Source organism: Malania oleifera, chromosome 1 (assembly GCF_029873635.1).
Source record: "Malania oleifera isolate guangnan ecotype guangnan chromosome 1, ASM2987363v1, whole genome shotgun sequence".
NCBI lineage: Eukaryota > Viridiplantae > Streptophyta > Magnoliopsida > Santalales > Ximeniaceae > Malania > Malania oleifera.
In genome coordinates this window covers 130,989,832-131,006,686 of record NC_080417.1, presented here as the reverse complement: position 1 = coordinate 131,006,686, position 16,855 = coordinate 130,989,832, and the positions used below count along the sequence as shown (strand labels likewise).

The following is a 16,855-nucleotide window of genomic DNA, read 5'->3' as shown; positions in this document are numbered from 1 at the left end:
AAGATTATTTTATGCAAACATTGGATTAACTCATTAACTTATTAACACATGTTTTCTTGTTGAATCAAACAAACTTCCAAGTTACTTAAATGAATCACTCACGAAACTTGTTGAGTTTAACTTGAACTTGACTCATTTAGCGAATTTTAAATCTAAACTTAAGTCAAATGATATTAGTGACTGAATTTAATAGAATAAAAATTGAGTGAAATACCTAAAAATTGCAACTCATAGCATACTACTTAACCCTAAACAAAATTTAAGTTGATAAGGTAGAAGTCATAAAAGCCCATAAAAGTACTTTACGGGATGCACAAAAGAGATTTGATTGCATAAAGAAATCATGTCGCCACGAGAGCACAGGACACCGACCTGCCTGCATGCTGTTGATTGTTGAGCTTCCAAAGAATTGAGACGCAAACATTTCACCTACTTCCACTTCCAGTAAGTTGCGGGGTCATGTAATGGAGTTCAGAGTGGCGGGCTATGGCAATCCATCCCTCCCCTCCCCTCCCCGCCCTCGCGCCCTCTTTGCCTTTTCTTCCATTCTACTGCAACTTCTATTACTACCCACCCATCTTCCCGAACCACCCCAGCATACCATCATTTGCTTCTCTTCCTCTGGTATCTCCCTTGCTCGCAATACCCATCTTCGAATTCGTTCCTCTTTTCTTCTGTTGATTTCTTTTCTTAAAGAATTTTGTGTGGTTAATGAGTTTATTTTGAATCATTGTTAATTAGGGTAAACGGAGGACCGCGAGCGAGTGATCTGGGGCTAAATATGAGGGTGAAAAGTAATCGGGGTAAGTAATGATCTTCTCTGATAAATTTCTTCTTTTATTTCTGTAATGCTTATTGTTGTGTAAATGGGTTGTTATTTGATTTGTGTATCTCTCTTGCCGTAATGTTGAATATTTGCTTGTTTCTTATTTTGTGTGACTATTTGCATTGCTGCAGATTTTTTATTTGTGTTTTGGTTATATATGCGGTTTTATTTTTGTTTGGATCCCCTTAGTTTCGTAGGGTTGATTTTCATGACATTGCAACGCTGGAAAAGAAATTCAGCGCCTTGATTTTATTGGTAATGGGTTCAGTATCCATATATAAGTAAAATGATTAGGAGCTTGCTAAATAAAGGGTTGTATTTTCGACCATAACTAATCTGTATAGTATCTCTTTGATCCGAAGTACTGCACTTAAAATGTTGCATTCCTGTTTGCAGTAGATGTCCTCATGGTTTATGCACCTAGTTAGATTCCTTAGAAGTACAGTCTTTGGTGGGTTAGGTTGATAATGATTTCATACAATTATTTTGGTTTGCCCTTTTTAGAACTTTGGTTTGCATTTGATGGTTTGATAGAAAGTTTGTTAAAAGTCCCAACATAGGGAAACAGTTGAATAAGGACAGAAGAGATATCAAGGCTTTGTACCTTTAGCTCACGACAGTTTCAGAATCGGTGTTGTTTTTGGAACTCTGGCTTAGTAATTATAGCCCATTCCAATACAGGTTGATTCTTGAACTTCTGCGAATTGGCATAATTCATTTGTAGGAATAATTTGAACTTCAGGCATACTTAGCATAATTAAAAACCCAAAAAAGAAAATAAAAAAAGAGAATTGCTACAGTTGTAACTTTTAAGGATAAACAATGGGAAAATTTTGAGTAACCATCATATTTTTTGAAGTGATACAGTTGAGATAATTTGTGATAGGTTCTAGACTCGAGGATCTCATTTCTGTGCTAAAACATGCTGCCCCTAGTTTAGCTTTGCCCCTATGAGCTCATATGTACTAGGTATTTATACCATAGTTGTCAAATCGAGATTCGAATCGTGAATGGAAATTCCAATTTTGGGAATCGATAATCGAGGATCGAATCAAATTGTAAGATTTGGTAAAATTTTCCAAAATCAATTCTAATTGACATGCATATATTGATCTACAAACAAGCAGCAAAACAATAAAATACATTTAAGTTATGATAAGAAACGAATCATATTTCATGTGTATGCTTTTCCTAAACAAATGAAAGGTGAGAGGATGACTGAGAAAGTATTACAAAAATAATGAACTTTCTGTTGTTAAGAGAAGGAATCAAGAAAAAAATAATAAATAAATGAACTTTTGGTGTTGATCAACAATTAAAAAAAAGTATTTCATGCATATTATTTCTCAAATTAAAAAGAAAAAAAAAAATTAACCTAAAAGAATGATAATAATTGAACAAACTACTAAAAGACCTAACTTTTGAATCTTATGAACACAATGAAACATGGATACCACTTTTGCTAGTGAGTGTTCCACTCCTTCTCAATGGCAGAGTACTATACTTTTAGAGCCAAGAATGGTTTTGTTAAGGTAAGATAAGACCTAAAGTTCTATTTTCTCCTCTTTGTAAGCATAAAACTGTCATGGACAAGAAATGGAAGGTAATCGTGTAAAAATAAAGCGATAAAAAGAAAGGAATTCTGTTTTTGGGGTTTCAAAACTAGTTGGGTTTGTCAGGAAATGATGGGTCTAGAATCGTGTGAATCGATAGGTTCGGATCGGTTCAGTTGATTTTAGATTCGTTGGTAAGATTTGAATCAATTTGGTGCAGAATTGATATTAATTGTATGAATCGAATCGTGAATTGTAAGATTCTAACAACTATGATTTCTACCAGGTATTTATACATTGCAGAATCAGTTTATTGGGAACAAATACGGTTTCTTGGAATGCTGTAGTCTTTCAAATTTATTTGGTAGCATATAGCACCATATTTAGTGGGAAATATTTGATTTGTTACGCTACGTCCGTTGATGTATGTGATAATCTTGAGTATTTCCTCCTAGTTTTGTAACAAATGGAAATGGGAAAGTTTTAATTGAAGTTCACATGATTGTAAACAATTTCTAATGATTTTTGAAGTTTGAGTCAGTTATTTCCAAAGAGGCATAGGCTGAAGTTTTGATTTCATGATGGTCATAAAATCTAACCCTGCTTTTCATTGTAGGAACGTTGGACACAATGCACTTGAAGGCTGTTTGGGTTGTTATACATTATGATTTTCTCATATTTTTAGTGTTTTTTTCTTTTCATTTTTAAATTTTAATTGTTATAGTTCAGTTGTCCTATCATTTTTGGCATATTCTCAAATCAAAATTTGTGTTTGCAGAAGCTTTAGTCTTGATTCATGTCTTCGCTGGCATTTTGCTAGAAGTTTTGCATGTTTTTCTGCTTATATATGGAGAGTATTGTAATCACCTTTAGAACTTCTGTTCCAGGTTTGTGTTAGGCACCATATTGTTGATAATCGTTCAGATCAATAAAAATGGGATTAAGTTGGTTTAAGGCAATAATTAGCCTAAAGAAAGTCAAGGAAGATCGATCCAAGAAAGCGAAGGTAATTTTTGGCAAGGACTCTTTTGGAGGCAATTTATTTGAATGTGATATGAAAAGCATTTAAAATGTGCAGATCAATACTCCTTTTTGGGCGCATTGCTGCTTTCTCTCTTTGTATTGTGCTTGGCACTAGGTAAATGACACCTTTATGGGGTGGGATCGTGGTTAAATACTCAAGCGCAGGATAGTTATTATCTAGGAAATGGTGCATAATAATGTATTCATGTGTTAATGTGTTTGTTTTTCCTAGGCTACTAGTTTTTATTTACTCATGATTTATAAAATTTGAAAGGACATCTTTGTGAGGGACCTAACAGACCATGTGTATTTAGAGAGTTGAAGATTTTTTTCCTTTCCAATTCTTCTATTATTTGGGAAATAGTTTATTAAGGAGTTAATGTGTAAGTTTAAGACTCGCTAAAACGATCTTTAATCTAGCATCTTATTCCAGTTCCAAATGTTGTAGCCATGCTAAATTTCATTAGTTTTGGAATTTGAACATGTGGAAATTTATGAAGGTCCAATACCAGAGTACTGATCTATTCATGCAAGGGTCTATGATAAACTTTGATCACTATTGAAATGCAATCTATTCATGAATTTCTATTGAATTATAAATCATGCCCAATATATTGCTACATAGTTAAATAGAGGCTCAATTCATTGTTGAAATACTGAACCATGCTAAAATATGTTGTTGTTTCATTTAGATTCTTTGTCATTTGGAAAAGAAATATGCAAATTCATATCCACAATTAGTTCAAGAAAGATGTTGGAATGTTAAGGGGCAATTGTTTTACGTATCTTTGTAGTAACTCGGGACGAAGAAAAACTGAAGATGGAAAGGCCTTTTCATGGGCGTTTTATATGAACTGCAGCATATGGTGTGCTTTTGTTCTATTACCACATGCATTTTTGCAGGAGGAATATGTGGCTTGGCTTGACTGGAGTCCAAATGGTGTAGAGCGGTCTATTGTTATGCACATGAATTTATTTTCATTTGAGCAATGCATATGATTTTGTTTCAATTTCTTGAGACATGGATGAAATGCACTCGAGGGACATAAATTTAGTCATGGAAACGTTAAACAGGAAAAGAAAAACTAAAGAGGAAAAGACCTTGTCTTGGGCCTTTTATATGAAGCTTTTATTCTATTAGCACATGTATTGCTGTAGTGGGAATATGTGGCTTGGCCTAACTAGGCAGTCCAAATGCTGCAGAGCGGTCTACTGTTGTGTACCTCAATATATTTTTATAATTTATTTAAGAAATGCATGCGATTCTGTTTCAATTTCTTGAGACATGGATGATACATACTTATGAGGCATACATTTAGTTAATGAAAACATTAAATTTTCTTCTTGGAATTCAATGACCATTAGTATGGCATTTTGAGATCCGAAAGCTTGAATATTTTGGAACATCCAGCATTTGTGATACTTTGAAGCAGTTTGAGGCTTATGTAATTAATCTTTAAATTCATATTTCCATGTTTTAAAAGAACTTCTCTCCAAGGTCCTAGGTTTGATTCCCCGTTTGTGGTTTGCCTGGTGAATTACCAAGGATGCGTCAATTTCATGCCCCCAATTTGGTGCCGCTTGGGTGAGTCCAAAGGGCTTGCCCACGTAGGAGTTTTGGGTCATCAAAAAAAAAAAAAAAACTTGGATCTCTCTCTCTCTCACACACACTCTTTTCATTTTCTAATATTTTTACTATCTATTGTTTTCTTTTAATTTGCTCCTGCATATCTTTTATACAGGTACATTCTGCTAATGAAAAGTCAGCTGGGTCCAAATGGAGGCATCGGAATGGTAAATATTCAAGTAGGGATGCCAATGGTACTTCTAGCCAAACTCCTAGCAGTCTTGGTGTGCCAGTCAAAGTTATAGCTGCCATTCGGATTCAGACTGCTTTTCGGGCCTTCATGGTATGCATTCCTTCAGTGTGGTGTGTGAAACTAATTCATTTTTTTATTTGTAGTGCTACATTCCAGTATCGTTTTATGCCTTTTGATTTTATAAACTTCATCATTTGCAAGCCCATGAAGAGCTTTGCATTTTATTTCATGATCTTTATTTGCTTTGTATGAATTTGGCCTTTCACTTTCAATGGATGATTACAACTTTGGGTTGCATCGCAGGAGTATATGAATAAAATCCATATCTGGAATCATGTGGTACTTCAGAAAATCAATATGTAAATTGCATTTGCATTAGTTTCTCTGATCTTCACTCTTAAGAGTAAAGATAAACTCCTAATTAGAATGTAAACCTGATGAAGGAAGAAACAATAGAATATTTTCTTCATTAATTTGTTCATGTGTACATCCCAATATATAATACGATTACCTATTCTAAACAAGGAAACAATTTCCTTACTGAATAATATCAAATTCCCCATATCAACCTACTTCCCTAATTTGTATATTATTTACAATGATACTCGGGATTGGGATTTTAACACTCTCCCTCAAGTTGGATCATAAATATTAATCATTTCCAACTTGCTAATAAGATCATCAAAGCTCTGTCGTCCCAACCCTTTAGTGAGAATATCTGCAGTTTGTTCCTTGGTTGGTACATAAGTCATACATATAATTCCTTCTTCAATTTTCTCTTTTATGAAGTGTCTGTCTACTTCCACATGTTTAGTCTTGTCGTGTTGAACTGGATTGAGAGAGATGCTGATAGCTGTCTTGTTGTCACTGTAGAGTTTGATAGGAAAGTTCACTGGGACCTGTAATTCCTCCAAGAGTTTTCGTAACCACAACCCTTTACATATCCCTTGAGCGACTGCCCTGAATTCAGCTTCAGCACTACTACGAGCCACCACATTCTGCTTTTTACTTCTCCAAGTTACTAGATTTCCCCAGACAAATGTACAATAACCTGTGGTGGATCTTCTATCTTCCACTGATCCTGCCCCAATCTGCATTTATAAAGATCTCTACTTCCTTACTTTCACATTTCTTAAAGAAGAGTCCTTTTCCTAGGGATCCCTTGAGATATCTAAGGATCTTGTATACAGCATCTAAGTGAACTTCTTTTGGTGAATGCATGTGTTGACTTACTACACTGACTGCAAATGCAATATCTGGTCTAGTATGTGATAGGTAGATTAGCTTGCCAACCAATCTCTGATACCTCTCCTTTTCTACTGGTTTTCCACAGTCTTCAACCCTCTTTACTGTTTCCATCGGGGTTTCATTGGGTTTGCATCCCAGGATGCCGATTTCAACTAGGAAATCAGTAACATACTTTCTCTGAGAAACACTAATTCCCTTTTTCGTTCTTGCCACTTCCATGCCCAAAAAATACCGCATCTGTCCCAAGTCTTTAACTTCAAATTCAGCAGCCAGGACCTTCTTCAATCTCTCCATTTCTACAGCATAATCACCAGTAAGGATTATATCATCAACATATACTATTAGAATTGCTCTCTTACCTCCTTCAGACTGTTGGAAGAACAATGTATGGTCTGATTGCCCTTGTCAATAACCTTGATTCTTTAGTACCTTTGCGAATTTGTCGAACCACGCTCTAGGAGATTGTTTGAGGCCATATAAGGATTTCTTGAGTTTACACACTCTGTTTTCTTCACCCGTTTTACTGAATCCTGGTGGTATAGTCATGTATACTTCCTCTTCTAATTCTCCATTTAAGAAAGCATTTTTAATATCAAGTTGTTGTAGTGGCCAATCTAAATTGGCTGCCAAGGACAAGAGAACTCGAACTGTATTTAAGTTTGCTACTGGTGCAAATGTTTCAGTATAGTCAATGCCATAAGTCTGAGTAAAACCTTTTGCAACAAGTCTGGCTTTATATCTTTCAACTGTTCCATCAGATTTATACTTCACTGTGAAGACCCATTTACAACTCACTGGCTTCTTCCCTTTTGGTAAATTTATCAACTTCCAAGTTCCATTTTTTTCTAGGGCTCGCATTTCTTCCATGACTGCCTCTCTCCATTTCGGTATTTCTAGAGCTTCCTGAATGTTCTTTGGCATTTTCATCCTGTCATGGTTAGAAACAAGCGCACGATATCTCGTAGACAAACTTTTATAAGACATGTATTTAGACCAAGGGTATTGGGTACATGACCTGGTTTGTTTTCTGATTGCAATAGGTAAATTGAGATCATTAGGTGCAGGATTATCAGAGGAAGACTCAATTACCAGATCAGGATTGGGCATGGGCACATGGTTATTCGGAGCCATCACCGATTCCAACGCTCTTGGTGCCTCAGGTATGAGATTCTCTCTATCCTTTGTTTTCGGTTTTCTTGAGTAAACCAATATGTCTGTGTTGTTTTGCTCTCCTGTATCTCCTCCTAAGGGTAAGTGTTCTGTTGTGTTTGGCGAGTTAGGAAGTAATTCAATGGAAGGCTCGATAGATGGAATAGATGGGTTAGAGAATGGAGTAACTGGAGAGAATGACGCAGATTCTGTAGCAAAGAGAGGTCAAAGAATCGATCTTCACTCCATTTCTCCCCCTGAAGAGAGGGCTTTGGGAAATAAGGAGTGGTTTCAAAGAAAGTGACATCAAGACTAACGAACAGTTGTTTTGAGACCAGATCATAGCATTTGTAGCCTTTTTGGGTAGGTGAATAACCAAGGAAGACACATTTAACGGCACGAGGATCCAATTTATCGCGATGGTGTGCATGAACATGAACAAAAGCAATACAACCAAAGATTTTTAGCGGGAGACTAGAGGGGAGTCGAGAGGTAGGAAAATGTTCCTGGAATTTTTGAAGAGGGATGACAAATGAAAGTACTCGACTCGGCATTCGATTAATGAGATGTGTGGCCGTTAAGATGGCATCGCCCCAAAAATAATGTTTCATGTTGGTAGTAAACATTAATGCCCGGGCTACTTCAAGTATATGTCTATTTTTTCTTTCAGTAACCCCGTTTTGTTGAGGGGTATCCACACAAGAACTTTGATGGACAATCCCATTATCTTGAAGATAAGCTCCCAGGATAGTATTAAAATATTCCGTACCATTATCAGTACGTAAAATCTGAATATGAGTTTGGAACTGTGTATGAATCATGGAATGGAAATTGATGAAAATAGAGCGGACTTTAGTTTTGTCTTTCTGTAAGTAAACCCAACAAAGACGAGTATGGTCATCAATAAAGGTAACAAACCATTTTGTATTGGTGCGATTGAAGGAACGTGAGGGACCCAATACATCACTGTGAAACATAGTAAATGGGCGAGATGGTTTGTATATGGATGATGGGAAAGAAGTACGACGATGTTTGGCAAGCTCACACACTTCACATTGAAATTCAGAAGCCATTTTATTTGAACAAATAGATGGAAACAAACGTTTTAAATATTGAAAACTGGGATGACCCATCCTTGAATGCCATAACAACAGTTCACTATTTCTAGAAGTAGATGCAGAATCACAAATTGCAGTATTACATAGTTCACTCAAACTTGCCTCCTCAAAGTAGTAGAGTCCCTCATACGCTTTAGCAGTGCCAATCATCTTCCCCGATGATAGGTCCTGAAAAACACAATGAGAGGAAACAAATTTAGCAGAACAATTTGAGTATTTGGTTAACTAACTGATAGATAACAAGTTGCGAGACAATTTGGGAACATGTAGGACAGATTGTAAAGTTAAAGAATCAGATATGCGAATACTTCCTTTTCCAGCAACTGGTGAGAGAGAGCCATCTGCAATTTTTACCCTCAAATTTCCGACATATGGAGAATAGGATGAAAAATATTGATAAGACCCAGTCATATGATCAGATGCACCCGAATCAATTATCCATGGAGATTTGTAATAGAATGTAGAAGTTAAAGTTGACAAATAATTACCTCGGTGAGCCAGGGAACCAGAGGAAGACTGACCTGATGTTTGAATGGACGAAATCATCTTATATAACTGATCCAATTGTTCAGGACTGAATGTATTACTGGGAGCGGTATTGGTGTTTCTTCTTGTAATCTTTCAGTTGATCCGTTGGTGCTGGCTTGGTACCCACGATTTTTTTGGTATTGTCTCGGCTTTCAATCTGTCGGTTTTCCATGAATCTCCCAGCAGGTATTTTTTAAATGACCTGTTTTCGGCAATGTTCACACCACAATTTACCTTTTTGTGGTCGTTGACTAGGTCCCCCTGGACCTTTTGATACTAGAGCTGAAATATCCGGCCCAGGGTGTCCAGCGTGCCCATCTAATTTTTGGCCAGACACGGGTACGGTGAGGTCCTGTCCAATAGATTCATTTTGAGGCCTCAACATCACGCGCCTCCTGTTTTCCTCCCTCTGGACTTCTGCGAAGACTTCTCAGGTCGAAGGAAGAGGTTGCCGGCCAAGAATCCTTCCCCTCACATCGTCAAGCTCTCGATTCAGGCCAGCAAGGAACTCGAAGACCCTCTCGTTTTCGAGCCTCCTTCGATATCTTGTTCTATCGTCGGAGCACTCCCACTCCTCGTCGGTGCTCAAATCGAGCTCTTGCCAGAGATGAGTCATTTCCATGAAATACTCGGTGACACCTCTCTCCCCTTGTCTCATCTGCCACAATCGTGTCTTGATTTCGAAGATCTGCGAGTAGCTTTCGACGTTGGAGTATGTCTCACGTATGGCTTCCCAGACTTCCTTCGCTGTTGGCATGAACAAGTAAACTTTTCCGATTGATGGCTGCATCGAATTGATGAGCCAAGCTATGACCATGGAGTTTTCGAACTTCCATCTTTGCAATGCTGCAGCGTCGGTAGGGTCTGGCTTCCTCCTTTCACCGGTAAGGTAACCCAGTTTCCCTTTTCCCTCAATCACCAATTTCATGGATTGAGCCCATTCACGGAAGTTTTTTCCGTTTAATTTTTCCAATGAGAGTGGAAAGGTTGTGTTGTCCAGCCCATTCAAACCCCCAACGGATGTGGCCTCTGAGTCACCGTTGATATTTGCAGACGAGGTAGAACCTCTGCTGTTGGCGGTGCTGTTGGCCATCGTTTAGCTAGGGTTGAGAAAACCTAGCTCTGATACCATGAAGGAAGAAACAATTGAATATTTTCTTCATTAATTTGTTCATATGTACATCCCAATATATAATACGATTACCTATTCTAAACAAGGAAACAATTTCCTTACTGAATAATATCAAATCCTCCATATCAACCTACTTCCCTAATTTGTATATTATTTTACAATGATACTCAGGATTGGGATTTTAACACCTAACATGTAAATAAATAATAAAACTTGTAATGATGTTTATGGCTTTATTAAATTACTTCCAAGGCATCTGAGTGAAGCATGTAGAAGTCTTAACATTTGTTATGCTTCTCTCAAAGTTAATGGATAAGTTGAATATACTAATGGCTTTGCTTTGGTATCACTAAGCCCATGTTTGATGGACTTTATATAGCTTTTTTTTATGTTGGTTAATTATAAAGAGGAATTTTTTTCCCATGGAAATGGAATGGCATTACTGAGTTTAGGTAGAATTTGAAACTTGAAAGCCTAATCCACCAGCAGAATTGGCTCATTTCATAAAGCTGGAACCTTCACAACTTACAGTCTAGGATCAGTTCTCTGGTTCCATGATGGATACTAATTCTGTTTTTCAGCATTACTATCTTCACAACTCAAAACTTACAATATAGGATCAGTTCCTGATTGCACAAAGGATGCTAGTTCTGTTTTTCAGCATCATGCTGTACCTGTCTCATTTAAGTCAATGGTTGCACTGAAATTGGTGTATCATTATGGCTCTATTCAGGTCAGTGGGTTTATAGGTCATCTAAGAGACAATAGTTCAATATCCATAATATGAAAAAGCACTCCCTCTGTAGCTGTACAGTCTATCACTAAAAACAAACTTGGATTGCCTGCTAGTTAAAATCATGAAATAAAAGAGAGTTGAATATCTAGGGCCTTCTATCAGGTATATACGTTTTTAATTTCATGATGTCTTTTTTTTTTGGGGGGGGGGGGGGATAACAAAAGAAAGTATATTAGATAGAAAGAAGAGAAGGTACAACGTGTGGGGACAAGGAGTCCACTGAGTAAAGTAAAAAAGAAAACAAAGAAACACAAGATCACAAAATAGAACTAAATGAAATTAACCAAGAAACCCCCTTTTTAAACCCTTCCATCATAATTTACCGAACTCTTCAAATTTTCTAAATCCCTTTGACCCTTCACCTTTCGACTTTTGCCACCATCCAAACGCACTTCTTTACCTCCAATATCACTCATTTTTAAGTCCATTTTATCCAAAAGAATTTGAGCTTCTAACTCCTTCAAAATCTCCTCCACTGGTGTAGGCGAAATTCCATCCCTATGTTGTACCTTATTCGCCAACCCATCATTATCAAAAATAGAAACTCCATCCAAACCTTCCAATGTGGGTAGATGAACATAAGATAAATCCCCTATTTCATCACAGGAGTCAGAAACATGCCCATATTAAGATAAATCCCCTATTTCATCACAGGAATCAGAAACATGCCCATATTGTTCCTGTATCTCATCCAATACCCCCCCCCCTCCCTTCCACAATCAAATTTGCTATTATCATCACTTTCTAAATCGAAAAAATCCCCCAATTTCTATACTTCCTTACCTTTTCTAGTTTCATTAGAACCTCTGGCATTCTTCTCAACTTGAGGAACCCACAATACTAAACTCTCCTTTAGAATCTCTCCTTAATACCTTTGTCATAGACATACTAGAATCTTCTCTCTTATCTTTAAATATCTTTTTCATTTCAGCACCTAAGCAAGCCATTTTTTGATGAGCATCATAGTTGTCAAATCGAGATTTGAATCGTGAATCAAAATTTCACTTTTGGGAATTGAGAATCAAATTGAATCGTAAGATTTGGTAAAATTTTCCAAAATCAATTCTAAATGACATGCATATATTGATCTACAAACAAGCAGCAAAACAATAAAATACATTTAAATTATGATAATAAATGAATCATATTTCTTGCGTATGCTTTCCCTAAACAAGTGAAAGGTGAGAGAATGAGAAAGTATTACAAAAATAATGAACTTTCTGCCATTAAGAGAAGGAATCAAGAAAAAATAATAAATAAATGAACTTTTGATGTTTATCAACAATTTTAAAAAAATATTTCGTGCATATTATTTCTTGAATTAAATAAAAAAATAATAATTAACCTAAAAAAATGATGATAATTGAACAAACTACTAAAAGACCTAACTTTTGAATCTTAACAACACAATGAAACATGGATACCACTTTAGCTAGTGAGTGTTCCACTTCTTCTCAGTGGCAAAGCACTATACTCCCAAGAGCGAAGAATGGTTTTGTTAAGGCAAGATAAGACCTAAAGTTCTATTTTCTCCTCTTTTTTTTTTAGCATAAAACTGACATGGATGAGAAATGGAAGGTAATTGTGTAAAAATAAAAGCGATGAAAAAGAAAGGAATTCTGTTCTGGGGGTTTCAAAACTAGTCGGGTTTGTCAGGATGTGACAGGTCTAGAATTGTGTGAATCGATAGATTCGGCAGCAATTCAGTTGATTTTAGATTCACTAGTAAGATTCAAATTGATTTGGTGCAGAATTGATATGAATCAAATAGTGAATCGTAAGATTCTAACAACTATGATGAGCATAAACCTTATTACCTTCAACTTTATTAGTATAAATACGACAATAATCTGATTTCTCCCCTAAACTCACATCTGGTTCACCCTTTTTCTCATTACCTTCTAAAAACTCTACTGGACTAGAGTACTAGACGCATCACCAGAGTCTTGAACCAAATCTGGTCTTCTAACAACCTGAACTTCCTCCAATTCTTGATTATTTCGATTCATATTGTTATTAACTGTAGGCTGAATAATATTTCTACTAATTGGATGCTGAATAAGAATTCCATTACTACATGGTATATCTTCTTCCTTCCCAGTACTCACTCATCTTCTGAGAAGTACGAGCAATACTTTGGACCTGTATCGTCTGGAGCCAACATAGCAGTACTAGGAGCCTTAATTTCCGAATCATTTGTCTGCTTCTCACCAAGACTCTTTTGTGAGAAAAGCCCATATGAGGAAAACCTCCCTTTGGATCCAAACTGAAGTCCATATCAACGTTTCCTAAACACTGGTCCTTTTCAAATAATTGGCTCAATTTAGGTAAAAGAAGAAATGCTCCCTTTTTCAATTGCCTGGGCCAGGTCCAAAGTGAGAGCATGCATCCCAGCCCAATTCTCTTCACTGCCTCCTCCCCGAATGCATTTCAGAATCTACTTGCATGAATATATATATATAATTGGTTTTTTTTTTCTTTTCTTTTTTTGTATAGGATATCAGGTAACCATAAAAGCATTGTAATATCTAAATATCTAATCATGCAGCAACTTTATTTTAATGCTGCAATAGAGATATCAATATCACTTTCTCAATTACCTGGGCCAGGCCCAAAATGAGAAGCATGCATCCGAGCCCAATTTTCTTCACTGCCTCCTCCCTGAATGCATTTCAGAATCTACTTGCACGATATTAATTGGTTTTTCCTATATGGGGTACCAGCTAACCATGAAAATATTGTAGTATCTAAATATCTAATCATGCAGCAACTTTATTTTATTGCTGCAACAGAGATATCAATATCACTGTTACAAGAGCAGAAAGAAAAATCTTGGAAAAAGCATGAGATACCTCTCTGTTCCTTGTTATCTGGACAACTTGCCGAGTATCATTTTTTTTTTTTAATCAGTACATCATGTGAAATTTGGATTGGCGTAAAATATGTAAATCAAAAGGATATAATAGGCTTTTGAACTTTAAAAAGTACTCCATGCTTGACCTTTCCTCACACCATTGCTGGCTTGAGCACATTCAGACTTGTATCACTTGTATAATATCTTATTATGCCTCTCTTGTGCAGGCAAGGAAAACTTTACGTCGTCTTAAAGGGACAGTGAAGTTTCAAGTTTTGATTGAAGACCATACTGCTAAAAATCAAGCGCTAAACACATTAAGCCATATACATTCATGGAGCAGAATACAAGCACAGATTCATGCTCGTAGACTCTGTATGGTTACGGAAGGCCGGCTTAAGCAAAAGAAACTAGAAAATCAGCAAAAACTTGAGGCAAAGCTTCATGAACTAGAGGTACTTCTACTGATTATTGCTTACAATCTTTCATTGTGTAAATTGCCAAGGTTGTCTACATCACTCTTCTGATTCCTGAGAACATTTCAGTCTGGTCATGACCTGATTTTATAGGAAAATATTTTGATTATTTGAACAATTAAAGGGAGCTTTGAAGGTCTTTTAACTTGAAATGTTCCATTTATGTTAATGGCCTTTGAAACAATTTACTATTTCTTTTCCTAAAAAAAAATGGTTTTAAGAAACTTGTTTCTCCAGCCAAAAAGAAGACTTATTTTCAGATTAGACACTTTCTATGATTTAGCAATGGGACTACTTTTAATTCATTTTGACATCTTTCACAATTTTGGTGGTGATTCATTTTCAAAGTTGCACAATTTTGAAAAAAATACTCCGCGGAAATTACAGTGCCTGATTCCATTTACAGCTCCTATTGTGTATACATCAGCATCATCTCCTGCATGGCTTCAGGGAACTTTGAACTTGATTTTCTTGCAATCTGCATCGTCCATCTAACAAATCTGCATTATTTGTTGTTCTCGTGCTGCTTTCTGTGGCAATAGCACTGTGCACCACTTCCTAAAACAAGTCTGGAGTGTGTACTGGAGTGCCTGGCTCATAGCCCATTTTCAAAATAAGCTCTTCTAGTTTTATATATATATATATATGTGTGTGTGTGTATGTGTGTGTGTGTGTGTGTGTGTATGTATTTCTCATCAATTGGGTGTTACAAGTCAGATGGGGCTGTGCCACATCCATGTTTGGCCATTTTTCCTGTTGAAATCACTTGCTAATCTTAATTTTTTTCCCAAAATTGTCTTAATTATATCATTAATTAGCTGCATGGCTGATTTGAAACCCATCAGAAATGCTTACCCAATATTTGGTACGCCACAACATGAGTAGAATGGATTAAAAAATTGTATGATAAATATGTAAATCTATAAAGACTAATTTCATTTTATTCTTGCTTATCAAACAATCATTAGTTTCATACAAACTGAATTAGCGTCATTTTCCTTACCCTCTTTTGCCTGCCTTCCACGGAGAATTGAACTGCGAATAATTATGATCTGCCAGACTCATATCCATCACTTTTGTGGCTGACTAAAAGAAATGTAAAACTTGGAAGCGTGCCATTTTCAAAGCTTCTGAAACTCAATGGGATTGTTTAGGATTTAATTGCTTTAATGGGTTTCATTGTTGTTTAGCATTTTAGGAAGCACTTAATTGTTGCTTCTGTGAGTGATGGATTTTTGCTCCCAAAGAAACTTGAGGAAAGTGCTTCAACATAGCCTACTGTTTCTTCGATTAACAAATGACTTCTCTCTAAATGGTAGTTCAACTTGCTCAGCAGGTGGAATGGTGCAGCGGCTCTGAAACCATGGAGGAAATCCTCTCCAGGATTCAACACAGAGAAGAAGCTGCTGTTAAGCGTGAACGAGCCATGGCATATGCCTTCTCTCATCAGGTTGGTCAAACTAGGAGAGCCAATACTCTCCTTCTTCATTTTCCTGTGTTATATCAATGAGAATTGATTAGTTTATGTGATTTGCAGTGGAGAGCCAACTCTAGTCAGTATCTGGGCCAGGCTTATTATGATCTTGGTAAAGATAACTGGGGCTGGAGCTGGAAAGAGCGGTGGGTAGCCGCTCGCCCATGGGAGATACGGGTTCACTGTTCACCTATTAACCCAAAAAAAGTTCAGGCCAAGCAGGCAACCAAAGGAGGCAAAATTACTGACCAGCCATCCACGAAAATCACAGTTCCAGCTCTACCTGCCTCATCAAACGGGAAGGGAACCATGAAAGGAAAAACACTGCCCTACCCAAATGCTGGAAAAGATGGTGATGGGAATGCGGAGCAAGAACAGGTGACTGCTTAAGTACCTAGCAATGAGAATTTCAAGGCTCTTTCAGAATTTTAGTCCGTGTTACTGTGTTGGTGTTGATGTGGGGAAATATGTTTTCTTGCAGTGTGCAGAATAAAACTATAGAAGCCTATACTGTGAATCTACATTGAGTGCTTAATTATGTAATTTCTCACTATCGTATGAAGCTTTTATGGTTGTAATCTATGAACTCTTGTGTATGTGCTGGTTATAGAGCCAGTGATGAGGAATTCTAAATTTACTGGTTGATCATACCTGCGCGCATATATTCTTTTTAGTGTACCTTGAGCGACGTATACAATGCTACATGAGATTAATGGGTCAAACATGTGCACAAATTTATCAATTTGTAGAATGAAACTAGCTTCATTCTCATTATAAATGTTCAACCCACATCTTGTGACTACCAATAAAAAAGACCAAGCATGGTAAAATCCAACTCCTGTATTCATCATGCATATA

At 36.7% G+C, this 16,855-nt stretch overlaps 1 protein-coding gene across 4 annotated transcripts; it reads left to right on the top strand.

Moving 5' to 3' along the window:
- Positions 1 to 306: 306 nt before the first annotated feature.
- On the top strand, positions 307 to 16,645 carry LOC131154803 (protein IQ-DOMAIN 10). Of its 4 annotated transcripts, none has more exons than XM_058107584.1 (7): positions 307 to 444; positions 742 to 803; positions 3,267 to 3,385; positions 5,145 to 5,312; positions 14,275 to 14,502; positions 15,860 to 15,973; positions 16,061 to 16,645. In XM_058107584.1, exons 3-7 carry the CDS (start codon positions 3,314 to 3,316, stop codon positions 16,385 to 16,387), a joined length of 909 nt encoding a protein of 302 aa, XP_057963567.1. In that variant the 5' UTR covers positions 307 to 444; positions 742 to 803; positions 3,267 to 3,313; the 3' UTR covers positions 16,388 to 16,645. The 4 variants fall into 4 exon arrangements, with proteins under 4 accessions (XP_057963567.1, XP_057963553.1, XP_057963546.1 ...); XM_058107570.1 differs by having other exon boundaries at positions 312 to 444; positions 15,857 to 15,973; XM_058107563.1 differs by having other exon boundaries at positions 313 to 624; positions 15,857 to 15,973.
- Positions 16,646 to 16,855: the final 210 nt, after the last annotated feature.

Bases quoted from the DNA above. Each gene is read 5' to 3' on its own strand.
- LOC131154803 (XM_058107570.1), top strand. From the start codon at position 3,314: ATGGGATTAAGTTGGTTTAAGGCAATAATTAGCCTAAAGAAAGTCAAG. The intron at 3,386-5,144 runs GTAATTTTTGGC...TCTTTTATACAG, and splicing joins ATCGATCCAAGAAAGCGAAG to GTACATTCTGCTAATGAAAA. The intron at 15,974-16,060 runs GTTGGTCAAACT...TGTGATTTGCAG, and splicing joins CATATGCCTTCTCTCATCAG to TGGAGAGCCAACTCTAGTCA.